The 27,823-nt window shown below is 37.5% G+C and overlaps 1 protein-coding gene across 1 annotated transcript in view; it reads right to left on the bottom strand.

The window, feature by feature from the left end:
• SCIN (scinderin) overlaps nt 1-27,823 on the bottom strand; it is an 81,056-nt gene that overhangs the window by 17,310 nt on the left and 35,923 nt on the right. Inside the window, exons 5-10 of the mRNA XM_060632570.3 lie at nt 13,632-13,724; nt 10,687-10,819; nt 9,653-9,741; nt 8,595-8,810; nt 5,375-5,496; nt 83-173 (exon numbers count right to left, since the gene is read on the bottom strand). Of these exons, the coding sequence (XP_060488553.3) occupies nt 83-173; nt 5,375-5,496; nt 8,595-8,810; nt 9,653-9,741; nt 10,687-10,819; nt 13,632-13,724 (744 nt within the window). The remainder of the gene's footprint in view (nt 1-82; nt 174-5,374; nt 5,497-8,594; nt 8,811-9,652; nt 9,742-10,686; nt 10,820-13,631; nt 13,725-27,823) is intronic.

The following is a 27,823-nucleotide window of genomic DNA, read 5'->3' as shown; positions in this document are numbered from 1 at the left end:
AACTTGAGACGAAAGCTTTAACTAGTTACTGAGCTAGCCAAACTTCAACTTGTATGAGTTCCGGGAGTAAAAATAGCCCAACCTGCACAGCCTGTCCTCCGAGCGACCTATCCAACTGAACAGTCAGGAATGCAGATGTAGTCAGCTCGTCTCTTGTGGCATTTGCTCCTTGCCTGGAGGAACCAAAGTAAAGTCATTTAGTTTGTATTTGAGTTCTAAGACTTTCTAATGTAGGCATTTCAGAGACTTAAGTCATCATGAAAGATCAAGATGAGACCAACTGTTTTGACATGATATGGCCATAGAAGCTATCGTTTTTTTGAAAGTACGAACATTAGGCAATGAATTGCCCTGTGTATTGCCTAGAACTATACATGATAATTATTTTTTATCCCCATTTTATAGGAAAATAAATCAAGGCCTGGCTCCTTACATATAACTTAGCTAAGTAAAATATAACTTAGCTAAGTAATCAGGTCTGTCTGACTTCAGGTTGAAGCTACCTATTTTGGGAATCCATCTCTGCAGTAAAAATAACCCATTTGAGTAGAACATGAGCCTAACCTATTAGGCTGGCTATTAGAAGTATCCTATCTTTACATGAACATTTGGTGACCATAGTAACAAATGTCTGGACCCAGGAAAATTAAGGAAATAATCATAAGAAGTAGGCAATGGAGAGGCCCCATCTTGTCTAGAATGACAAGGAATTACTAATAAAACCATAAGTGAGGTTGAACTACCAGCGGCCCAGAAAGGGGTCAATAAATCAGTTCATCCAGTTCATTTGCAGTTTCTCTTCCTGAGGAGCTTGTGGCTAGTACTCCAATCACTAGCTTAACCTGTAAGGCAACCTTTGGGAGATCTGCTTATTTGATGAGTTTGTGAGGGGGAAAAACCAAAGCACTGAGCAATGTTTGTTTCTAGCCAATTCTCCCACCTCTGTCTGACTAGGGGCTAACAGGAGGTATACTAATTAGAAATACTAATTCTGGAACTGGATTTCAGAAGTTAACCATACACTTCTGAAACTTTAAGAGTGAGCTACCTGTCTCATACCCAGAACAGATTACCAATAACTTCCTATACCGGGCAACACACACATATGTACACATATACACACAGATATCCCAAAACACTGGGTACAGGAAACAAGTTTTGTTTATTTTAGAATGTTTCATGGCACCAGCAGAATCAAATGATATAAAAATATTCTAAAAGGGCAGCAAGAAAGAAAAACAAGGACATGCTCATGTGAGGCACACATTTAAAAGAAAATAAAAAGGTATCCTTAATAAAGACATCATAAAAATGTAGTCCATAGTCTTTTAATGCTAATAGCCTAAATTTTCCAGGAGCCAATAATGTTAACAAAAGCTTCTGTGAGCTACTGACAGCACAGAGCAGGGAGTAGCACAGAGCTGAGGATAATAGCTGGCTCTCCTACCATCCGTCATTTCTCTGTCACATCTGCAGTTTCCTAATTATTTCCCCATTTCCTTTTTTCCCCCCCGCAGGAAAAAACTTCAACTGACTATAGACAATATCACCAAACTTTTGTCTCGATTTCCTTTTTTTTCCCTGCAGTATTTCAACCAGCAAACCTGGAAAGCCTCGCCAAACTTTCACCTTCTGACACTCCCAATAAGTTTTTCACTACTTATCTCCAGCCCTTCTTCCACTTGCTGTCAAAGTGACCCATGCTCCCATCCACAGAGATTAACACTAATTTGTTTTATGGATCTATGACCTAAGGGGTCAAATACTCCACTTGTACAACCAAGACATAATAAAGTTGCTCTTTTCCCTAGTTTTGAAATCCTTTGCTTGGGGGGTGGAAGGGGAGAGCAATATCCCTGACATGATTTCTTCTTTATAAACCTTTGGCACTTGTTAGTTGTTGAAAATGAATGCTGCATGGAAATAGAATTTATTGCATCGAGAGATTCATCACTGCCATTGTTCAGTGTTTGTTCAATTTCAATTACCTGACATTCCAGAGAAAAGACCATTGGCAAAGTTATTTTTCTCCTATCATGTTAGAATATAAGTGGTTTTAGAAATTAAAAAGAAACAACTTTGTGTATTCAGTAGGTGACAATTCTAGTCCTTTACCTTTTACTGTGCCTCCTGGACTTAAACTACTTATACTCCTGTTTCGAAATGATCACATAAACTGGGAAGTTGTTAGTTTGAAAGCTAATCTTCAGGAGATCTGCTTGTTTTCTAAATGTCTCTTCACTACCACTATAGAAGCGCTTGAAGTCGTGCAGACCATACATTAACACACTTATATTTAACATCTGTGGTATTAAATGGCAAAGACTCTCAAAACAAGGACTCTCAATACCTAATTTATAGTCTTGATATCTCAAAAATCATAATTATCATCACAGAAACCTTGAACACATCAAATTGGAAAGAAGAAAATTAAATGACCACCCCTTCCATCCCAGTCCCATCCCAAAGAGAGGAACTATGAAGAGTGTGGCATCTTCTCACATTTTTCCCTTAGAATTTTTGAGAGAGAACCAAACCTGTCTTCTTCTTAAGTTTCTTATCTCAGTGAATGAAACACTATGCCTTTGTGCATGGATCAGAGATCGGGGGGGGGGGGGCACCCTTTATTTGCTCATCTTCCCTACTTCCCATAACTAGTCTTTCAGATGTCAACTCCTTAACACTGTACAAACTTACCTTATGCATTCCCTGTTGCCCTTACGCTGAGTTCTGACCACATTATCATTCAACTGGGATTATTGCAACACATTCCCAGTGGCCTCCCTGCCACCAATCTCCTCCCATCAGCCCATTCTTTTAGATGTCAACCCAGAATATTTTCTTTACTATGAAAGCCAATCATGCTACTCCCCTAAGAAAACTCCTTGACTGACATCTCCAAGGCCCTGACACTAAAGTGTATCCTCCCCAGGACGGTTACAAGGCCATTCACAATTTGACTCCTTATAGTTTCTCTGATTTTATCTTTTGCTTCCTAACTTTGCTGCAGCCATATGTTATTACTAGTAGGTTAGAGCACCCTTACCTGCATTGCTTAGAACAACTTCTCTATTTGCTTGTCTGCCTAGCTGCTACTTCTGCTCCCACTAAGATGTCACTTCTTCTAGGAGCTCTTCCCCAATAGCCTAGAAGGGGGGTTGGGTGTCGGTCTAGAACTCTCCAAAGATCACTCAGCTCGCTTTTCTCTTAAAATCCTCCATACTTCATTGAAATGCTTGTTAATAATCTGCTTCTTTTTTTTTTAAGTTTATTTATTTTGAAAAAGAGAGAGAGAGGGTGCATGCATGTGCGCATTTTCAGGGGAAGGGCAGAATGCCAGGGGTAGAGAATTCTGGCAGCGCAGAGCCCAATGTGGGGCTCGATCCCACGAATCATGAGCTCAAACCTGAGCCGAAACCAAGAGCCAGATGCTTCACCAACTGAGGCACCCAGGTGCCCCTCATCTGCTTCTTTTTAAAATAAAAATTCTTGGGACACGTTATATAATTTTCTCACCACTGTGTCTTTAGTATCTACCTATCACAGTGCTTGGCATATAGAAAGTGCTCCGGTAATACTCTGAAATAATTTGAGAAATAATAACCGCAATGAATGTTTATAATCTGATTTAGTCTGTTTTAGTTATATTCACATTGTTATTTATGTAGATTGCAAATTGTTAACTTTTCAAAATATTCTCTTGAATTGCTTGTTTATTAGTCTTTCTTGATCTAAGCACCACAATCACATTTTTACATACAAAAGAGAATTAAGAGGCAGACCAAAAAACAATATAGAAGAAAAGCTGACTGGGAACGACTGGTTTATCCCTATAAATGCCATGCTTTGCACAAACACCGTTCTGAATTAAAATTGTAGAAGAGGAAACTGCAAAAGAAGAACATAGCTTATACCAGGGGGTAGCCACACTCAGCTGGAGAATTAAAGAGAGCGGTAGATCAAGGTGTGAAATGTTGCTTCACTAGTTACAACAGTTGTGAATTTGGGTTGTTACTTTATCTGTTTGATTCCCTCCTCCCTTTTTGTCTTTTGAAAATAACCTGGTTGTGAGGAAGAAACATAATATATGGAAACATCCAGCACTTTGCTGACACAAACATGCTGCTCAAAAAAAAAAAAAAAAAAAAAAGTTGCTATGAAGATGACATCATAAACACTCAGTTAAATAGCTAATGTTAATCTTTAATGGGATATGATGTGACCCATTGCCTAAGGCAGTGACTGTTAATCACAAAAGGGCATATGAATCATCTGGGGTTCTCATTAAAATGCAGGTTCTGCTTTAGTGGGCCAAAAGCAGGTGGTGGAATTCTCCATTTCCAACTAGCTCCCAGGTGATGCTGATGTTTCTGGTTCCTGGACCACCTTTGGTACCAAAAGCCTATAGGATAAAGATAATCATCCCGTCTCCTGAACTTAGTTGGGCTCAATGCACTGGTCAGTGTACGTGATAAGTGGTCACACTGTAGGGAGGGAGGTGACTCTCTCATCTGGTGGGACCCTCACCATAGAATAAAAAGTTTGAGAATCCCACATGATTATGATTTGTTATAGAATCCCCATCCCTTTGAAACAACTCAGCATGGTATGTGCATCTAACTTATCTGATTGGACACTCCCCATTGAACAGGGCCTTGGCATGGACTCTAAGTAAACTTAACCTTCAAATAACTCAAATCATTATGCAAAACTGTATAAAGTATGGACACAATGGCATTTTTTTCTCCTTTACTGCCATGAATTTCATGGGGACCAAGAGTAAAAATGCATCAGTTTTTACTGGAGTATGAATCAGAATCATAAATTTTATATATATATATATATATATATATATATATATATATATATATACATATATATATATACACACACACACACACATATATATATATATACACACACACATATATATTATATTATTATTATATAATATTATATATATAATATATATAAACCCTTCCTTAGAGCATTTGCCTCACTGCAACTCTGCAGTTTCAATCAGGATGGGCCTCTGTGAATTTTAACAATAAGAACACCTGGTAGCCAGTGCTGGCCAGCTAGAGTGTTAGCTTGCACAGAAGACGAGACATTCAACTACATATCTACTAAAAGAACACTACCTCTGGATACCAAAACCTTTTTTCCTAGAATAGAAAGGATGATTTTTATCTAACCCCTACAAAATATAGTTAAAACCATATTGAAAGAAAATATCACATGCATGCTATACAAATCTTACTGGGGTAACTATAGGATAATTCTACCCCTCTCCCAAGAAATTTAATGAAATGCAACTTTGGAGCAAAATCTGTCCTCCTTGGAACTTGAGATCTTATGAAAGAGGGAAACCTACCACGTGTAGATAATTTGTCCTCTGGGATAAGTGTAGAGTATAATGTAGCAGTCTCCACCATAGAATTCACCATACGAGTTCTGGTCGATTTCAATCCTACCATTATTTTCTACACGCCAAATCTGAAAGGAATCGAATGTGCATACCAAAATTAACATTTTCTTGATATAATAGTACTTATAAGTTAAAAGAATTTTTTGGTTTAGATCTATCATTAAATAAGTATATATATATATATATATATATATATATATATATATATATATAAATGTTTATTCATTTTTGAGAGAGAACGTGAACAGGGAAGGGCAGAGAGAGAGGGGGACAGAAGATCCAAAGATCCAAACTGGGCACTGTGCTTACAGCAGTGAGCCAGATGTAGGGCTCACACTCAGGAACTGTGAGATCATGACCTGAGCCAAAATTGGACTCTCAACTGACTTAGCCACCCAGATGCCCCAATAACTTTTTTAAAATTTATTTTCTTATTTGAGAGAGACAGAAAGAGAGACAAAACATGTGCATTCAAGTGGGGGAAAATGGCAGAGGGAGACAAACAGAGAATCCTAAGCAGGCCTAAGGAGCCCTATGTAGGGTTTGATCTCATGACCACAATGTGAGCCAAAATCAAGAAGAGTCAGACTCTTAACTGAGCCACCCAGGTGCCCCTTTTTATTTTTTTACTTTAGAGCCCAATAAAAAATTCATAAATTACTTCTCTAACTAGCTTACAAATTAAGCAATGAGACCAAATTTTATCTATTTGACAATTTGTTTACTGCATTTCTAAGCACTTATATAAATTTTTTGCATCCTCCATAGTACTTAGCTCAGTTCTGGGCCTATTGATTAATACATAACTATTGCTTGATTGACTAGTGAAAACAGCACTAGACTCCAATGGAATAATGAACTAAAATATTCAGCTCAGAAATATATCTCTTAGTTTGCATCACATTTCTCATCCATTGGGAGATACCTTGTTTGTTTATTTAAAAATATTTTTTCCCTGAATTTTAATGCATGAAACTATTATCTTCTCAGGCAAGAGTGGCAGATGGAGACCACATAATCAAGACACCGATTGCATGATTGTTTTTAAAAGGTGCCATGTAGGCGGAAGACCGAATGCACAAAAGTAGGAGAACCATTTTTTTTTTTTTCTAGTTTCTCATCCTCATCACAGATTAAAGACACTCCAGGTTGGAGAAAGCAGAGCTGTAGATGAACCAGGAAAGTAACAGGAGAGAGCCCGCCAGGCACTGTGCGCATGCCTCCCCTCCTGGGCAGGGGCAGGGTACACCCCTCGCTTCGAAATTTAGAGAGATGAGCAGGTGGCAGAGCTCGCAGACAGAAGCCTTCCAGTGCCATCCTGGTGAGCAGAGGAGAAACTCCAGCGCTGCCAGGCTAAGCCCAAAAGCCTAGAGAGAGCCCCAGATTTCAGCAGGCCTGGGGTGACTCAGGAGGACATCTCTGAGACTCAGTGACCTGTGACAAACGGAGAATGCACTGGGAACATAGTTGGTGCTGGGGAGCAAAGTCTGCCACGAGACCTGCTAGGCAGGAGACAGACCCAGACCAGAAGCTGAGACCCCTCTGCCATTTCTCCCTTCACGGTTCCCACAACCCTGGACCACCTTAGATTCTCACTTCATGCCTTTCAAAAAGAGGAAAAACTGCGTCTTAAATCTCTTTACCCTATACTTTGCTCCAAATATTGGTGGTAAGCCTTGAGAATACAAAGATAAAATATTCAATTCCTGCCCTCAAGGAACTAACAAGAGGTCTAGGAGGAGACCTTTCTAAGTAACTGAACAATTCTGCTTTGTAAGTTTGTAAGTTAATGAACAGTATGATGGGTTCTGTGAAAAATACTGGTTGGTTTGAGCACAGAGAAAGGCTGTTCCAGTATGGGAGGAAAGGCTTCTCCAAGAGATGCAGCTTGTGACTTAACTGAATTACAAAGGAGGAGTGGGGATGTTAGCCTGAGGGAGGAGGGGAAGTGCCCTCAGGCAGTGGAAGAGTGAGGCAGAGAGGACAGCCAGGATCTAGGCACTGAAGGCCTTGTAGGCCCAGCTTAAGATGAATATTCTCAGGAATACTATGCAGAGCCATTAAAGTATTTTTTTTATTATTATTTAAAAAAAAATTTTTTAATGTTTATTTTTGAGACAGAGACAGAGCATGAGTGGGGGAGGGGTAGAGAGATACAGAGAGAGAGAGAGAGAGAGACAAAGAATCCGAATGAGCCTCCAGGCTCTGAGCCATCAGCACAGAGCCCGATGCAGGACTTGAACTCACAGACCGCAAGATGATGACCTGAGCTGAAGTCGGACGCTTAACTGACTGGGCCACCAAGGTGCCCCTTTTTTTTTTAATTATTTTTAAATTTTTTTTAACATTTATTTATTTTTGAGAGATAGAGACAGAACACAAGTTGGGGGATGGGGGTGGGGCAAGACAGAGAGAGAGAGAGAGAGACAGAGAGAGAGAATCTGAAGCAGGTCCCGGGCTCCAAGCTGTTAGCACAGAGCCTGATGCGGGGCTCCATCTCACAAACCGTGAGATCATGATCTGAGCCAAAGTCGGACCCATAACAGACTGAGCCACCCAGGTGCCCCACCATTAAAATATTTTATAATAAGATGTGACATTACCCAGTTCTCATTAAGTGAAGTGACTGGAGTAGAGTGTGGTGAGAGCTGAGTTAGGGAGAATTATTAGAGGGTTATTAGCATTTTTGTCAAAAAAAAAAAAAAAAAGGAGTAACATCAAACAATTTGAATGCTCTAAAAATATCTGTGATTTTAGCACATGTCCAATTCTCTTTGGGAATGCCTGTAAGCTACAAGAAAGGACTAACTAATGATATTTGGTACAGTATCACCGGACAATCCCAATTCCAAGAGCTGGAGCGATTCTGGACCAGGAAAAAAGACGGCTGGGTTCCACGTCTCTAAGATGGTAATTACATGATCTTGCACAGATCACCTAACTTCTTGGAATCTCAACATACACATTGTAAAATAGGATTGAAGGTCAGAGATCATCTCTTCCAGCTTTAAATTCCCTGACTTAATATATAGTCATGGGTCACCTTTATTCATAAATAAAATTCACATTTTACAAAGTTTGTAGTTTCCTGAAGTTACATCTCCAAGTGCACTGGCATAAATGGGCTTGGTGAAAACAAAAAACACAAGCAGAAACAGCCAAATACCTCCACTTTGCCAGAACCATCATCCACCATATTGTGCTGGGCTGCCATCTGCGGAGAACTATGTAGTCTTGAGGCATCGAAAGGAATTTGTTTTACTCGAGCCACTTTCTCGGTGACGTACACTTTCCCGAAGCCATCACTCTGATCTTTATCTCTCCAGTCCTTAAAGAACTGTTTGAAGATTGGTGTTTCCCCTCCTTCTGGAAGAACTTGAATCTGAAGTTAAAAAAAAAAAAAATGTAATAATTATGCAGAGGAAAATAAGAGACTGAGGAAAAACATTCAACCAGGAATGGAGAAAAAAAACTAAGGAAACGAAAAAGATTGTCTTGGCACCTGTGATGACAGATGTAAACTTCGAAGCTGGGATTCTTACCGGAATGGAAGATGGAAGGTGACCAAATATGAAGGTAAAACAACCCAATGCTTTTTGTCACAACTACAGTGACTGCCACTGAATTTGGATGTTTGAAATAGAACAAAGTTCTTTCCTATGTTACCATTATAGTCAAACACACTGGACTGTTTTTCTGCATTAGGTTTGTAAGAGGTCTGTGACCTGGAAGAAACAATCTCGTTGTGTTACTTGTGCTAGGATGCAAAAATGAAGAGAAAGGATGAGTCTGAAAGACTCAGAAAAGGAGGAGTAACTAACTAGCAGGTATCTAAGCTCATTTCAGTGAGGCCAAATATTGTCTGGCTATCAGCCCACATCTGTACAACTTGCTCTAAGGACTAACTGAAAAGTGCTCTCAGTTAACTCAACTGTGGCTGATTATCTTGACTGAAATGCTGTGGAGGAAGCAGAAAGGGTCTTATTTTCATCATACAGCCCCACAGAAGGTATGATCTTCAGTTTCTGCAAAATTCCATCCTCTACAAAGTTTTGAGCCTAGCTTTGTAGGCCCAACAGGATACCATGTTGCACACACGTAAGTGAAGAGTGACTCCCATGCATATATTACTTTGAACCAAATTCTCTCATGAGTTTTTGTGGCAATATGAGGAGCTCCCATGTTCTTTTTTTTTTTTTCTAGCCAGTTCATGTCCACACATACTTGGGTATTGGTGGAATAATTCATTTGCTTTAGAAATTCTTCAGCTGTCTTCATTGCAGCCTTTCTCTCCTGGGGATTAGCATCTTTACCTAAAATGGAAGATAAATTAAAAAGACAGAATCTTGGGGCACCAGGGTGGCTCAGTTGGTTAAGCATCCAACTTTCGATTTTGGCTCAGGTCATGATCTTGCAGTTCATGGGTTTGAGCCCTGCATTGGCTCTGCTCTGATAGTGCAGAGCCTGCTTGGGATTCTCTCTCTCTCCCTCTCTCTCTGCCCCTTCCCTACTCCCATTCCCTCACTCTCTCACTCTCTCAAAATAAAAAAAAAATAATTAAAAAAATAAAATATAGCATTAAAAAAAGAATCTCAGAGAGGGAAGATATTATATGATTAATAAATACTTGCACACCAAGCAGTGAACATAATTATAATTTAAATAGAACACTGAGAATGGTAAAAATTTCCTAGTATGTTAAACATATTTAGAAATATCATAATGATCACTATTTTATATATACATATGTGTGTGTATATATATATATATATATATATATATATATATATATATATATATATATTTTCATATTTCTCTAATGCTTTCTTTAACCCCATCATTTCTGGCAAATGATACCAGTAGGAAGAAAACATGGTGTCGACGTCTGCATTTTATATGAGCTGTTTACAGGTCAAGTCTCAAAAAGATAGACTTTTTTTAAAATCAGAAAAAGGGGCACCTGAGTGGCTCAGTCAGATGAGTATCTGACTTCAGCTCAGGTCATGATCTCGCAATTAGAGGGTTTGAGTTCCATGTCAGGCTCTGTGCTGACAGCTCAGAGCCTGGAACCTGCTTCAGATTCTGTGTCTCCCCCTTTCTCTGCTCCTTCCCTGCTTGTGCTCTGTCTCTCTCTCTCTCTCAAAAATAAATAAATGTTAAAAAAAATAAAATCAAATCAGAAAAGATGTTTTCTTTACGCTTCTACAGAAATAGCTGTATATCTGAAGCACAGCCACAATGTCAATGGCATTTTTTACCTTTCCATACGAAAATTTGTTTTGCAGCACCGTGGTCCAAAATAAAACATTCTTCAGAAAGTAGCATTGCCATGGAGAAGGGGTTTTCTTCTGCCACCACAGTCACTCTCATGGATCCACTGGCATCTGAAACCTAATATAAAAACCATGAGCTTGTTTGTAGATAATGAAAAATGTTCTAAAATTACATTATGGTGATGGTTGTACAGCTCTATAAGTGTAATTAAAAACCATTGAACTGAATACCTTAAATGGGCAGGGAATGTAAATTATATCTCAACAAAGCTGTTTAAAAAAACAAAAAAAAATCCACGAGCTCAATTATACCCTAAAAGTCTTTTTAAAAGACTTTAACAAGACTAAAAGATAACCTACTGAATGGGAGAAGATATTTTTGAATGGCATATATGATAAAGGATTAGTATTCAAAATATATAAAGAACTTATATAACTCAACACCAAAAAACTCCAAATAATTCAATTAAAAATGGGCAGAAGACATGAACAGACATTTCTCCAATGAAGACATCCAGATGGCCAACAGACACATGAAAAGATGCTCAACATCCCTCATCATCAGGGAAATTAGTAACGGGTCACCTGGGTGGCTCAGTCGATTGGCCATCTGACTCTTGATTTCAACTCAGTTCTTGATCTCACAATCATGTGAGATCATGAGATCAAGCTCTGCATTGGGCTCTGCACTGATAGTGTAGAGCCTGCCTGGGATTCTCCCTCTCCCTCATTCTCTGCCCCTCTCCCAATTGCTTTGTCTCTGTCTCTGTCTCTGTCTCTGTCTCTCTCTCAAAAATAAACTTAAAAAAATAAATGAATAATACTTTAAAAATTTTTAAAAAGTCTTTTGGGGTAAAAAAAAAAACACTAATAAAAAGCTAAGTTTTGACAGTGGACCTAACGCATCAGAAAATGATAGTGATAATAATAATAGCTAAGGTTTGTTGAGATTTCTATATATTATAAGCACTAGGCCAAGAAGTTTACATGATTAGTTCCTAAACTGCATAGCAATCATTTCAACTAGGTAATAATCTTACACGTTGCACACATGCAAAAGCTAAAGCTTAAACATTCATTCATTTAACATTTACTGAGCACCTGCCATATGCCAAGCATTGTGCTATGGAGGTGCTGGCATATTACAGTCTAAGCTCATAGATTTTTTTTTAAATTAGGTCCTGCAATTTAAGCATACTTTGTGTAAATTGTCAAAGTAAATTTCCTCTATCACAAATACTTATTTACTTAGACTCTTGAAGTTTGGGAATAACCACAAAACATTGTGGGTTTTTTTTTTTTTTTTTAAGGTGGAGGTGGTCTTGCAAAACTGAAAGTGATATTAATGCCCAGGTTGGAAGTCCCTGTTTTTCAAAGGCCAGCTAGTAGACTGCAAGGTAATCACCTGGGCACTGGATAAATATGCACATTCCAGGGACTTCCCTAGATCAGTGGTGGGGTTTTGCAGCATTGTGGTGGGGCTTGAATTCTGGTTTTGTTTTGTTTTGTTTTGTTTTGTTTTGTTTTGTTTTGTTTTTTGGAAGCTATCCAGGTGATTCTGCTTCCCAGCTTTGTTCTGCAATTCCAAATTAAAGTATTTTCAAAGAGACTTTGCGTTTTATATAAATGCAATACATTACAAATCCACTAGAGGGAGAAATGACACATTTTCACATTTTAAAATATTTCTTTAGTTTATTATAATGCTGTCCAAGAGGGAGAACAGTTTTATTTGATGATGTAGCATAAAAAGTATTTGTTAAGTTGTTGAAAATGGGTTTTAGAAACAGTAATGAAAAAAAGCTGCCACGAAGTCCAGAATAACAATCTTTGTATGGCTTATATTGAAATCATCAGTATTTAGCAGAAGTGGTAACCACATTTTCCTTTGCCTTCTAGGAAGAAAAGAATCCACTTCCCTGTTACAAAATGTAAGTTATAATACACAAGTTAGTAACTTGATCTTCATTCAAAATCAGATTCTGAGCTAGAAGTTCCCTTAAAGAAGAGCAAATGTAACTCCTTCCTGTGATGCCGGATGACTACTTAGCTCTGCAGGGAGATTAACCATCTGCTCCCAATCATGTGCTTAGAAAGTTATAAGGCAAGGGAACTCTTAAAGGATCCCATCTGAGCAATCTCCTCATCTGGTGCATTTGTGGCTTCTGTTGCCTTCACCAGCAATAAAATCATAAAATTATGGAGTTGGAAAGAACCTGAATAATCTTCTAATGTAATCTGTCTCTCTTTTTTTTTTTTTTCAACTAAGAAAACTGAGGCCCACAATGGTCATATCTTGCCCAGGGTCACCCAGTGGGTTATCACCACAGAGGTGTCATGGAACTAGGTCTCAAATGCCCAGGACAGGGCTATGTTTACTCTGCTTCCTCCCAGCTGTTTGATTTGATACCATTTCCCTCCTGCAACAAAGAAAGTTTTTATGATGGCTAAACAGGATATTTAAAATGACATGAAGATTTTATAATTTATCAAGACTTTATAAGAAAAAGCTTATGACACTTGGTTCTACTCCTGAAACCAATACTACACTGTATGTTAGCTAACTTGAATTTAAATAAATAAATTTAAAAAAAAGAAAGAGCTTACCAAGTATTTTTATCCCATGAAGGAAACATTTTATTAAATGTCATATATCAAAACATATTGTTGCAAACTAGCACAGCAACAATATATAATTTTATTTAAGTTGTATCAATTATTTCACTTATTATTTGGCGTTTTTAATAAAAAAACAAAAAGCAATAAAAAGAAGAATTTTAATAAGCATACTAGAGCAAAGAATGGATTCTACTTACACATTTCTCTTTCAGGGCAACGATAATTATCAGCTATCCCAGAGAGGCCCTCCCAGGCCTCCTGGCTGCATCCAGTCCAGTAAAAATAATAAAACTCGCTAACAGTAAACTCACCATGTAGAGTTTAGCCATTTTCCTGTTGGTTATGTCTGCTATGGTGTCGTCATCATCGTCTCCATCCCTAAGCTCTGGCTTTGTCCCTAAAACCTGGAAAACAGTGAACAGATAAAAGATAAAGACCTCTCATTAAAGGATGCAGAGTTAAAAAAAGAAAAAAAAAGTAAAACTTGTTAGATTTCTAAAAACAGAGATTATAAAATATTTGCCATTAAAACGACCAGGCTCAAACATTTCTCACCAATCATATTGCATTGGCCTGTTCCCATGGATCAAATAAATCAATCGCATTAAGTAAACCAACACTGAGTTTGCTCATGATGGGAACTTCCAAGGAAATAAAATCCTACACTCGAAAGCAAAGATGTTCATATTATTGAAGACGAGCAGGAATCAATTAAAATATGAAGTCTAAATTCACTTCCATAACAATTTCTTCCTGTGACCTCTGCTTCTAGAATCAATCTATAGGATTAATTACAAAGACTTGGATCAAATTACTGTTTGAGGGTGGAGTACCATTATCATTACTGACAGACAGTAGATAAAGGACCAGTTCTTGACCACATGATACTATATTTCCTACTGTGTATTTGGCACTTAGAACAGTGTCTGGGGCATAAGAGATGTTCGATAAGTAGTTGTCAAATGAATAAATGAATGTATTTATTTTTTGCATATATAAAATAATCTAAAAATTCAAGGACATAAAACATTCAGCAGAAGGTACATTTGAATCTGCTTTGAGTTTCTACACACTTAATATCACAAAAAAATAGGTGTATAAAGCAACTTGATTAAACCAATCAACACAATGTCATAGAATGTTAAGGACAGGATAAAAATATAAACTTACTCTAAGCAATGTGACTTTTTTATAACAACATACACATAAATTCAAGTTTAGAACATGCAAAGGAGGTATTCACTTAGATTCAGTAATATTTCATATGCAACGAAATTCCTTGCATACTGTGTTTTATATTCATTAAAAATACATTGCGTGAAAATACCTACTGCCAAATACCAGGCAACAATAAAATGTACATAAAATCTAATCCTTGTTGGATTATGGGCACTGCCTGGCGTTTAGAAATTCACTAGAGAACTTATTTTCTCTGGGAACGTGCTCATCTTTTTGTTGACACAACGATCAATAAAACACTTCAATTATTACTAAATGATTACAATACAGTTTTTAGTTTTTGTTAATAGTAGGATCAAAACAAAAATTACAACACTTGCAATCAAAGGCACTTTTTAAAAACGGCTTTACTGTGCTAGATGTTTGTACAGTTTATAAGAAAAAGAAAGGGCTCTTCAAATACCCTTTTGTGATTCTACTCCAACCAAGAGAGTGGTTCTGAACCAACAGTTTAAGCTGAGGACTTACTAATACTTGGAAGTTTCCCAGTGGGTCACGTGAGTCTGAGATTTAGAGCACATTCTAACTTTTAATTTTTAGACAACAATCCCCATATGAGCCAAGGATCTTAATTAGCTTCTCAAAGGACTGTAGCACATTTGGGAATTGAACTCACAGGATTTACCAGAAAAAGGCTTAACTCCAGAGGTAGGCAGATGCTGTACATTGTCAGGTATCCTCAGGAATCATTTTAAAATTCAGTTCAATAACTAAACATTTACCAAATACCTCACTGAGATATACAAATGAGTTTCTAACCACCTTCCTAAATCGTAAGGGCTTTACATCTTGTCTAGAAAGAGGAAAATAATTAAACATGTTCACCTTCTCAACTATGCCTTAGGTTTTCATCTTTAAAGTAAACTATAAATACAGCTTTACTTTTTCTCTATAGATAGGATAATACATAAATTTGAAATACTCAAAGGGATTAGCATTTAACTCATGAAATCCTTTGTGTGTGAAATAACATATATTTTGACAATTTAAAGAGGAAGGGAAACAGAGAAGACTTATCTGAAGATGTTCCTTAAAAATTTCATCTATTGTTCTAGCCAAGACCTGTCACTCAAGCTTGGAGTCTCCCAATCCCTCCCCTTCCTTCAATCATTTTCCATAAATTTCCACTTAAGAGTATCTTCATCCTTTTACATGCCCCAAACTGAACTTAGCTTTCCACGAAACTGACCATTCTCAATTCTCAATTTGTGTCAATGAATCTCTATTCTATTTACCTGGACTTAAAATCAAGTGGTCCATTTTGAATACTTGTGGTCCTCCATTTTGAATCTCCTACCAACTTAGTCATTAAAGTCTACTTCTTTATAATAATGTTTGGAGTCACTGATTCCTGTCTCTTCCTTAATTGCCACCTTAGTGCAATCCCTCATCACCTCAGGGATAGGTCCCACCTAAACCTGCCAGTTCCCTCCTGCCTTCAGGCTCACCTCATCTTTTCATTCAGACATTATCCTATACATACACTGGCTGGAAGGTCCCTTACTTCACTTTACTCCTAAGTTTCAAGAATGACTCCAGATAAAGGTTTATATCTTATATTTGCATCAGTGATTCTTAAAGTTCCAATATGCTAAAGCAACACTGGTAACTGGGTAACCTGATAAAACACACATTCTCAACTGCCAGCCATTAAGTCATTATGTCTGGGGTGAGGCCCAGGAATCTGCACTCCAGATGCTGCTTAATTGGCTGCTTACTGACGGCCAAAACTTGACTGGATTCCAAAGCCTCTTCAGACACTGGATGCTACCTACACTGCGTTATTTCTCAGTATTCTCTACCAACCCCCCTCCCCATGCTGATGTTTTCAGTGTCCCCTGTGGGAGCCACACAATTTCCTTCCCCAGGGCTTTACCAAACACTGCACATAACTTCTACCTAGGTTGACCGCGTGTGGTAGAATCAAAAGTGAGCAATTATTCTTTGGTTGCTTCAGCTCATCATAATTAGCACAGTAATAGCTACTGCTTATTGAATATCTACTATGAGTCGCACACTGTATTAGGATCTTTGGACACATATTGTTTTGTTTTATAAGAGATTCCAGGAACGAGACACACTTATCCTCCTTTTACAGAAAAGGTGACTGATGCTCAAAGTCGTGAAGTGATTGTTTCACAGAACTGTTCAGTGCTTGAGGCTTCAATTCTGTCAAAGTCCCTTTAATGCCCTAATTTCAATAATTTTTAGAATGATTAGTTGCCTACTTCCCTAAATCAAGGGAAAATAGGAAAGTCTTTGAAATGGACCAAAAGATTTTTTCCAAGGATCGTGTCGAGGGGCTCCTGCTGGTGATCTGATACCATGATGTTATTTTCTTTCCTTTTCTTTGAGTGACCTTCCAATCTAGTAAAGACTGACAGCAGCAAATGATTTTGTCCACAGAGATGCACAGGAATTTTGTCTGGTGGAGACGAAAGTAATTTCTGCCCTGTGGAAGAGGCCAGCTTTGCATTTGTCAGCAAATTCATCTCAACGCTGATCACCCATTCATTCACTTGTCTGTTCTTTGGATCCTTCTTTGAACTAATTATAATATCTTATTGTTCTCTTAAATGAATTAAAAAGCTCTTTGATATGGGTTATTTTATATTTGTATGAGATTCATGATTTTATTTGTTTGAAAACTATCCCTTAACACCCAGTACCCCTCTTGTCTAAACCACATGTACCGAAACCTGTTTGTCTATGTATTGCCTTTTATTGCATATTACATGTATTCAGCTAACACTTCTCAAGTGCTGCTATGTGCCATGCCAGGTTCTTTATAAATTTTGTTTACAAGACACTTACATATCACTACTTACCAGACACCAGTCTAAGACTTGTAGGTCTATCAAGTCATTTCTCCTTTATATCAACCTGTCACTGCTATTTTCCCATTTTATGCCTCAAGAAACAGATTAAGCAACTTGTCCACCGTCATGCAGCTTATGGTAAATGCCAAAGTCAGGGTTTGAACTCCGGCCCCAGAGTATGTGCTCATAACTAGTGTGCTGTGCTGCCTCTACAGGCATTTCAAAAAGGTTGACACTTAATTGTTTAGATCTTGTCTCTGAAGATAAGTAAGAAGCTATTTCATGGCAGAAACTGCACCGGGACCACTCTCCGTTCTCTTGTTCCAGTTAGAGCCATAATAGCACATGTACCATGCAAAATACACACTAGTTATGAGGGGGATGGTTTCTGTCCTCCTCTCCCCACAGCTGTTTTCATTTCTCTCCAAAACCTCTGTCCACTACCCTTTCTTTCGATTCTGCCTATGCAGTGGGCCTTAAAGGGAAGTTCTTCCTTCACATCAGAGTGTGATGTGAGCAAACAGCCCTTCAAACAAGAGAGGACAGTGTTCAACAAACACGAAAGAGCTACCAAAGAATGTAAAATAAAACAATAGTACTCTGTTACCCATAAAATTGTCAAAGGTTAGGAAGCAGCTGACAACATCAGATGCTGGGAAAGATTCTGTATTCTACCAAGCACTCTCTGGTGAGCAGGAAAATTCTTAGGAATTTTCTAGGAAGTGCCTAGAAGTAGGTAACAAAAACCCAAGAAACAGACCAATCATTTAACCGAATAATTCTATTCTAGTGGTTTATTATAAAGAAATAATTGAAATACATACAAACAATTCAACCTAATAAATATTCATAGCAGCATTTCACATATTAAAAAAACACAAACTTCCTAGATGCCCAACACGAAAGTGATTAAACAAATTAGGGTGTATCTGTGGAATGGAAAACTATACAGACATTAACATATTATACAAACTGATGGTCAGGAAAATGTTCATAATGTTTCAAGTAAAAAATTTATATTGCAAAGCATTGTCTGCAGTAGGAACTCTTTCTTGAGAAAGCACAGGGATACACAGATGAAAAGAAAGATTACGAAGAATTTGGTTATTTTTTTCTCAAAGATGGGACTTGGGGATATATTTCTTCTCTATTACGACTATCTACATTTGCTAAAATTTCAGTAATAAACAGGTATTTTTCTTTAATAAAACTGTAAAAGCTTTTATTAAGCAAAAAATAATGACTTCTTTGTTCTGTATTTATTTTCTCTCCCTGTGGAATAAATAGTTGGCACTTCATTACTTCAAATGGAGTAATTATAACTTCCTTTTAACTTACAATCTACCTTAAGCTTCTACTGCAGTCTTTCTCAATCAATTCATCAAAGGATAGTAACTATTCTTGATGAATTCCTAAATGCTCTAGGTGTTTTGATCATAGAAACTTTTGTTAATGTAAAGACCTAGAAGGGGCCACCAGTGGCACAGGGGCCTTAATTTTTCAACTAGGAATTAAGTGGTTCCAAAGGTCGCAGGTACCATTTTTGTTATAGATGTGATACGAATAGAAAAATGGGAATACCTCTATCTTCTCCTCTCTGTTTGTCAGTATCATAATGGAAATGTTTAACAATTTAAGACATGACTTTAAGTAGAGAGGTTGGAAATTTGTGGAAATACAATTTTGTTCTATGCCTAAGCAGACCTTCTGTTCTGCTGTTCACTTCTTACCTTCAACAGAAGTTGAATCCAAAATAAATCAGAAGATATTTACGTTAAATCATGGCAGCAAATACACCATCTCACTTTAAATTCACTATCTCCTAGCTTCAGATTCCCTGAGTTCTCATGACATGGGCCAAGACCTCCTCAGTGTCTTGTGTTTTTTCTCTATGACCCATTGTGACTTGTTCTTTTAAACATAAACAGGCCTATGTGTAAATTTGTTTTAGAAAAGAAGGACCAGGAAGTTAAGAAAAATGTTTCTCTATCTTCATAATCTTTACTTAGTTTTCACATTTACATCTGCCTTTGTTTATTCTGAATCTTTTAGTCAGCCCCACCTATTTGGGATATGAAATTCCAACATTTACGATCTTGCTCCCTTAGGATGTGCTTTCTCTCTCTTCTACAGAAAAGTCAGGATGTTTGGACAATGTGCAATAAGTATTTGGAGTGGATAGTAGGAAAAGAAGGGATAATGTGTGGTCTGGAGGAAGGACAATACCTAACTCAAGACTCTAAATCACTTTGGATGAAAATGTTCCAAGTTAGTGTCAAGACCTAAAAGCATTTAACATAGAGTCTTCTATGTTTCTTAACTCTGATTTCAGTTTGGCAGATTAGGGAAATGAGGATGAGAGAAGTTAGGAGTTTTGCCTTTGGTCCAAGTCTTATAAATAGTAAAGCAAAGGACGCAAACCAGACTTCGGGACTCCTTCCATAGTGCTCACCACAGCAAAGGAGGCATCATGGTCTTCGTAATCACTTTAGTACAAATGGCTATTTCTACTCTCACCAAAAATGAAGGAGGCTCTCAGGTCCTAAGGGCTAACCTTTAATTACCCAGAAATTCTCCTGTCTTATTTTCTTTCCCCAACTGGAAAAAAAAAATCAATCGATTCCTAACCTATGGTAAATACAAATAAATTATAAAGATGAAATATAGCCTAGTTGTTATGGTATATTTACTTGCTTTGTAGCATTTTATGGCTTAAGTCAGATAAACATTTGATAACAGGGAAGACAGAGATATAAAATTACAGGCAATTCTGAGAAATGATGTGACCCCATTTAGCTGGCTCCACCTAATCTGATATGAGGTTCCAACATTTGCTGTTCCCAGTGATGTTTCTCTGCCCCTGAAATACCTTTATCCCTTTATGGAGAAATCAAATAAAAAGGGTAATTTAATATATCAAATAGTGGTTGAAGTTATTTTAAACTGAGATAAAGCATGTGAAGTACATGTTTGGATAAAAGGATAAAGTAAATTGCAAGTCTGCAAGACATGTCTGGTTATTTAATAATCTGGGCCAGGACCGCCCAGTGGAATTTTCTGTAATTGAAATATTCCATATCTGTGCTGTCCAATATGGTAGTTATTAGCTACATGCAGCTACCGAGCACCTGAAATGTGGTTAGTATGACCATGTAACTGGGTTTTTAATTTCATTTAATCTTAATTAATTTAAATCAGAACTGTAATAGCCATATGTGTCAATGCTGTATTTGACAGTGTAGTTCTAGAGAAGTCAGGGAATCCTGTGGCCTTGGGGAACTCACCATGATACAGGTCTGATTCTCAGTGTTACAGTAACATCACCAGATTAGATATTAGACTTAGAAAGTCCAACTCACAAGAAAGTTAACTCGTAAGTTATAATGTAGAGAGCAAATTCACAAGTTACCATACTATGAAAACCTACTTACAAGACGCTATCATGGAAAGCTACTCACAAATTATTAAAATACATAAGCCAGAATGCCAACTGATTAAATTAGAGCAGTTGTTTTAACTGGCTACATTCTAGAACCATCTGGGTAGTTATGATAAACAGTGCGAAAGTATGAATCTGAGCCCAAGATTCTGATTGAAGCCTGGTACTGTTGCGGATTTTCAAAGCCCTCTGGGCCTGTTTCTATGGTATATTCAAGGGTTTAGTGGCATCAGCTCTGTTAACTTGGTTCATCCATCTCAACCATCAGGACAGGTCTGCCAAGCATTCCTGATATTAAAATAGCTTCCCAGGGAACTCTTCCCCTGGACAAATTACCATGGCCTGGCAGTCAGGAAGCTGTCCTGGAGCAAATCTCAGGTAAAGATGTTTAGTCCTTCTGCCCTTTCTGGGAATCATTAAACTTTTTTTTTTTTTTTTTTTTTTTTTCGGGGGGTAAGACCTCAAACTCATTTGGGCATTTCTACCTGATTAGTGCTTGAATAGAAACTTCCATTGTTTGCCTCTGGCATTCCTGATTTGTATGTTTCACAATGAGCATTCCCCCTTGTCTTCTTGACAATCCCTTCATCTGGCAGGCTCTGGCACTCTGAGCTGGGAGGACCCACTACTGAGTGACTCTGGGATTCTGTTTCCACACTTCAAATGCTCTGATAATTAATACCACTCATAATCATCACGATGAAATAATGTATGTGAAGTGACTATCGCTATACTTGGCACATAGTGAGAATGCCACAAAAGTCAGATCTTGCATCCTTTATCCACCCTTATATACACTGAATCAAATTTGCCTTGGTCAAAGGGTCATTCTCTCTCTTTGATTGTGACCTTGCATATCACCACTTTGATTCTTTGCGCGATGATTTTTACCACTGAACTTCTTGCTACACATCTCCCTGCGACTTACATTTATTCACTTACTACTTGTTCATGTCTTAATCTAATGATGTCACTAAGTAGTCTAGGTCTTGATAGCATACCTTTGTCAAAGTCTTACATTTTAGATTTAAAATTATAACCAGTAGATCTAAATATCCCTCTTCAAGCAAAACCTAAAGAATAGTCTCCTGTGCATCAACAAATGAATAGTTAATAATGCTGAGAAAGAAAATAAGACCTAGTAATCCTTGGTTATAAAACTGATTCTCTGATCTTCCCATATGGTTCAATCGTACCTCCCCATTTCATTTAGTCCTGTACATATGACCTTATTTTGGTGAGTCAGAATACATCAGTTACAGTTTATTTGTCAGTAAGGCTTATTTGTGGAGTGTCTATGATATATCAGCACCAAAGGAAAGGGCTGTGGCTATAACGGCTAATACGTTAGCTGTGGTCCCTTGTCGTCAGTGAGCTGACTTTCAGCACAGAGATGCTACATAGGTTTCACCTGGCTAACCCTCACTACAGACAGCAGCTGCAGGAGCAGTCTGCAGAGAAAGATTCTGAGGTTGCTTCCAAATTTAGTGAGAAGATTTAACATGATCCACCAGTCATTTCCTTCCTGGAAAGGCAGGAGAAGTGGCAGCACACATTCCACTTGTTTTTAACCCTAAATATATGAAAATAGCCTGTAAGGATTCTCAAATTCAGAAATGTTTAGGAAGTAAATGTAGTCCAGAGAGGATCACTTTCCTCCTCTCAAGGTTGGCTCTCTATCATAATGCCTCTGAGCTTCTCCCCTCGTAACTTATTGCTTATTTTCACCAAATTTGGAGATTATCAGAGGAAAAACTATCGGTTGGATGAAGGGTGGAATGGAGAAGAAGAAAGTGCATTTCTTCTCCAGTTTCTTCTTTTGGGGGAGACAAGGAGACAAAGAGCTACACAGGGCATCCCAGTATGACAGCATGAGCTCAATAAACCTCTAGGAGCACTGTTTTCACTGTTCCTTTTCACCACATACACATATGCACATATTGACACAAATTTATTTTGTTTTACCTCCTTCTATCCCCTTAGGAAGAGGTCAATAAATATGATTTACATATTATATTTGATCAGATTAAGTCATGTTTTACGGCAAGAGTGTTGTGAACGCTTCGAGCTGTCTAGCTCCATAATTCAGAAAATTTCCAAGCACTGAAATTTAACTGAGAAAACTCAAAATGGCTTTCATATACTCTGAGGTACCTGAAAAAATGTTTCCATGCTTTTTATATTACATTAAAAAAATGTATTTTCTTTCCAAGAAAATGTCTACCCCAATTATCCTGTATGACCCTCCATAGTAAAGATGAAAGGTTTTATGCTGACAGTAAGAGATATGAAACAAATGTACTGAGTACAAACATTATGTTACCAAAGGTATTACTTATGATATGGAATACATAAAATAGGTATGACTGTCAAAAGTGTGCGGCAGGGACCCCTGGGTGTCTCACTGGGTTGAGAGACCACCTCTTGATTTCAGCTCAGGTCATGATCTCACGATTTGTGTGTTTGAGCCCCATGTTGAGTTCTGTGATGAAAGTTTGGAGCCTGCTTGGGATTTTCTGTCTCCCTCTTTCTCTGATCCTCTCCCTCTCTCTCTCTCTCAAACATAATAAACATTTTTTTTAAATGTGTGTGGCATAATTTTTGGAAGTTATGAAAGAACTTGGCAGCAGATGGGATTCCCATCTGTCCGTATGTTTAAGACCATTGCTCTGGGGGTGCCTGGGTGGCTCAGTCTGTTAAGCAACCAACTCTGGCTCAGATCATGATCTCGCGGTTTGTGAGTTAGAGCCCCGCATAGGGCTCTGTGCTGACAGCTCAGAGCCTGGAGCCTGCTTCGGGTTCTGTGTCTCCACGTCTCCAACTTGTGCTCGCTCTCTCACTCTCTCTCTTTCTCCCTCTCTCTCTCTAAAATAAACATTAATAAATTTTTTTTTAATAAAAAGGAAAAAAACCATTGCTCTGCAGTGAAGACTGTCTGCATGTGAGTTGCAGCTCTCCCATTCCCATTCTCACTTGGACAAGTTAGGCAGCCTCTCTATGACTTACTTCCTTCACCTGTCAAGTAAGGGTATAGAGAGATGCCCTTGGTGCTCTGCCCATCTCACTTCGGTCGACTTTGGAGGTCATTTGTAGGTGATTTCTTAAAGGTCAAAGCCTTCTGCTCTCTGTCTCATGGGATTATCTGGCCATCGAGCTGTACTGTATCCATACACAAGGCAGGATGGAGTTCTGGAGAGTTAACACCCAGAGTGACCCTCAACTAATGAAGGATGGGAATTACTACCTAAATCCTACAGCCTCCTCAGCCTCCTGTGGGCTGATTCCAAAGTGTGTTCCATACAATTTCTCATAGGGTCCCTGTGGGACTAAGCCCCAGTTCCCCGTAGCAGTAAACCACATACTCACAAAGTATTGCCTCACTTTACTCCTCCTTGGTGTTTCCAGGATCATCTTCAGATAACTACCTGCCCCCAAGTCCTTGTATAGAGTTGTTTTTTTGGAGGAACACAAACCAAGACAGTGGATAACAAATATATCCACTTTCTAGGGCCATTGTAAAAATTAAATGAGTTCATCCTTGTAACGCCCATAGAAGGATTGTAGGCTCTGGATGTTTGCCGTGATGGTGGCTGTTGTTACCTCCTCTGCAGCAAAAAAAATCCATCACAAATTTGTTTCTTAGATTATGGAATTTCTGTGTTAATATTAAGTAGTACTTGTATGATGTAAAGAAAAGTGCAACTTGAAAGATTAAGGAACACATAACAAAATTGAGTTTGTCTGTGAGCCACTTGCCCTTACCCCCACAGGACAACAAGATGAGAGAAATTATGCCATCACATAGCAATAAAACTCCATGATGGTGAATATCACAAAAACGGATATTTAATTGTAGTACATTTACTGCTTAGTTTGAAATAGTGTTTAATTAATGTATTTGTCTTGTCCACATGCACTTTGTCAGACTTCATTAAAATCTATTTTCAGTTTTGGTTTGTTTTTTAGTTGCTGGAATTCATTGAAATCAGGCATTGATATTTTGTTTCTCCATTATGCATGGCACAGGACTTCATTTCCCAGTATATTTTGCATAGCTCTTGTTTGTTTGCATTAAGGTACTCATATATTTTAATATTTTTTAACAGTGTGTTGGTAACTCTTTCCTGATTAGTAAAATGTTATGAAATACCCAGAACTGAGGATTGCCTCTTGGTTTCCACTAAAAATATACCATATTTACGTGAACAAACCATGCTTTCCCGAAAAAGTCACTTTAAAATACTTTTTCATATATAAATATATATATAATATAAATAATATATAAAAATTAAAAATAAACAGTAAGTATATTTTAAAAATATATATTATATAATAAATAATAAATAAAATATAAATATATAAATATATAATATATAAATAAATATAAATTATATATATGTATATATATAATGATTGGATATATATGTATATGTATATATCCACAATAATATAACTATAGAATTGTACTGGATATCCTTGCAAACACAACAGTATTTCTAATAGCAATTACTGGTTTTTCATTTGCCCAAGGACTGCCAATATAACACAGTTCCACCACAGTGTGATCCTTGGCTTTCGATAACAGGATTTAGAAACACAATTTAAATGGGTCTCCATTTTAGGGAGTTCTTTCCAATACGTGAATACATTTCCTCACGATATTAAACAAATGTTAACTACAAAATAAATACTGGGGAATTATGAATTGCTGAATCTTGGAGAGCCAACTTTTAATGTCTGGACTTAGCCCATTCTTAGCACAAGATATAAGAGGAAACTGATATAAAATTAATAATACTGTGGCACCTGGTTGGCTCAGTTGGTTAAGCATCTGACTTGATTTCAGCTCAGGTCATGATCTCACAGTTCATGAGTTTGAGCCCCATATCGAGCTCTGTGCTGGCAGTATATAGCCTGCTTAAGATTCTCTCTCTTTCTCTCTCTCTCTCTGCCCCTCCCTGCTTGCTCTCTCTCTCTCTTTCTCTCTCTTTCTCAAAATAAACAAAATAAACATTGGGGCGCCTGGGTGCTCACTCAGTTAAGCATAGGACTCTTGATTTCAACTCAAGTCATGATCTTATGGTTCGTGAGTTTGAGCCCCACATGAGGCTTTGTGCTGACACTGCAGAGCTTGCTTGAGATTCTCTCTCCCTCTCTTTTATGCCCCTCCCTGCTCTTGCTCTCAAAATAAATAAATAAACTTCAAAAAAATTTTAAAAAGTAAAATAAACATTTAAAAAATTAATATTACTGTTAATAAATATTAATAAATAATTGAAAAACAAATTTATAAAATGAATGCCAAGGAATTATGAATCGCTGAATCTTAGAGATCTGGTTCTTTGATATCTGAGTTTGGTTCATTCTTAGCACAAGGAATAAGATGAAATTGACCTAAAACTGCTGAAAGAAAATAGTCTTACTGTTAGTTTTTTAAAATTATATACTATCACTAATATTATAACAAACACGAGGAATGATATAAAGAAAGAAAATGAAACCTGCCATTATAGTTCAATATTTATATTGGTTTATTGATGCAGATATAGACTTTGTAGGGGAAAGGATCTATCCTTCTATATATAGCCCATCTGTCCTAGAATCACACTATCTTATTTACAGGTCCTATCACACACTAGATCCCACTTCAGCTGCAAAATAAATGAAACGTCACCTCCTTCAAAAATGATTGCCAAACAGTATTAATTTGGGTTCATTATACAAAAGTGACACCTGATCAATAAGGTCATAAGCCTTCATTTGACCTTTAGTGTGACAAAGTGGAAGATTATTTGGACTATTAAATTGCAGCATATGGTTAACTACATTATTGATGTATTTCTTAATGACTCAGCTGCCCAGGTGTCCAGTGCGCTGTATTTCTTATCTTTGATCAGAATATTTCAACTTCCCACACTGGATAATCGAGTACCTAAATTAAATGAGTACCTGAATTCAATATTAGAAATCCAAATAAAAGACTCATTAAAATAAATAGCAACAATGAATGGTGCCTTGAACAGTGCCTGGCACATAGTGAACTATCAATAAATGGTAGATAAAAATAGCTATAGCAAAAAAAAAAAAATCTATAGCAACCGCAGTGTTCCTGAAAGCATTACAACCCTGCACTATGTGCTACCTGTCACTATAATTCATATACATATGATTATATATGAATATATATGAATACATATGATTATATATGAATATATATGAATATATATTCATATTCATGTCAACCCCCAGAAAATAGTTTCTCCCACTCTCTATAGCAAAATTTATTGTCAAGCTGGCTAACATACAATGTATACACTGTGTTCTTGGTTTTGGGGGTAGATTCCCATGATTCATTGCTTACATATAACACCCAGTGGTCATCCCAACAAGTGCCCTCCTCAACGCCCATCACCCATTTTGGGATTTGAGTATGTACTGAGTATCATGGCTATAAAGCAAAATGGAAAAAATGATTTAATTATAATGCAACAGAGAGAAGAAAAGGAAAGATTCCCATTTTGGGGTACCTCTGATGCTTTCTCTCTACTCAGGACTAAACTAGAGAGGTTGGCAAATACTTTGGATCCTGGCAAGTTAAAAATCTTTGAATGGTTAAGGCCATAAACGGGCCTCCTCTTTCCACACGGCTCTCTTAATAATATTATTTCAGGCAATGAATACTGATGAACCCCTATGTGCCAGACAACGTGCTACAAGAATGGGAAATTACAAAACATTTAAGACAATGTTCAATTTCCCAAGAATTTACAAGAAGACCCTGGAAAATAATGGAGGGATAAATAAGGAAGCTAAAGCTACTTGCACAGCACTCATGAAGTGTTGATCTGACGAAACTTTTGTCTCCTACTGTCTAAGTGTTTACTGTGTCCATTGACCAAATTATTATCTCATGCAGCTCAAATTTCCACCCTTACAAAGTACACAGTTGTGACTAACAATGAAATCAGTAAGAAGGCAACAGAAAATAGTTTACTGAGGGATGGGT

The sequence above is a fragment of the Panthera onca genome, chromosome A2 (assembly GCF_046562875.1).
Source record: "Panthera onca isolate mPanOnc1 chromosome A2, mPanOnc1 haplotype 2, whole genome shotgun sequence".
NCBI lineage: Eukaryota > Metazoa > Chordata > Mammalia > Carnivora > Felidae > Panthera > Panthera onca.
This window is presented reverse-complemented; position numbering and strand designations above follow the sequence as displayed.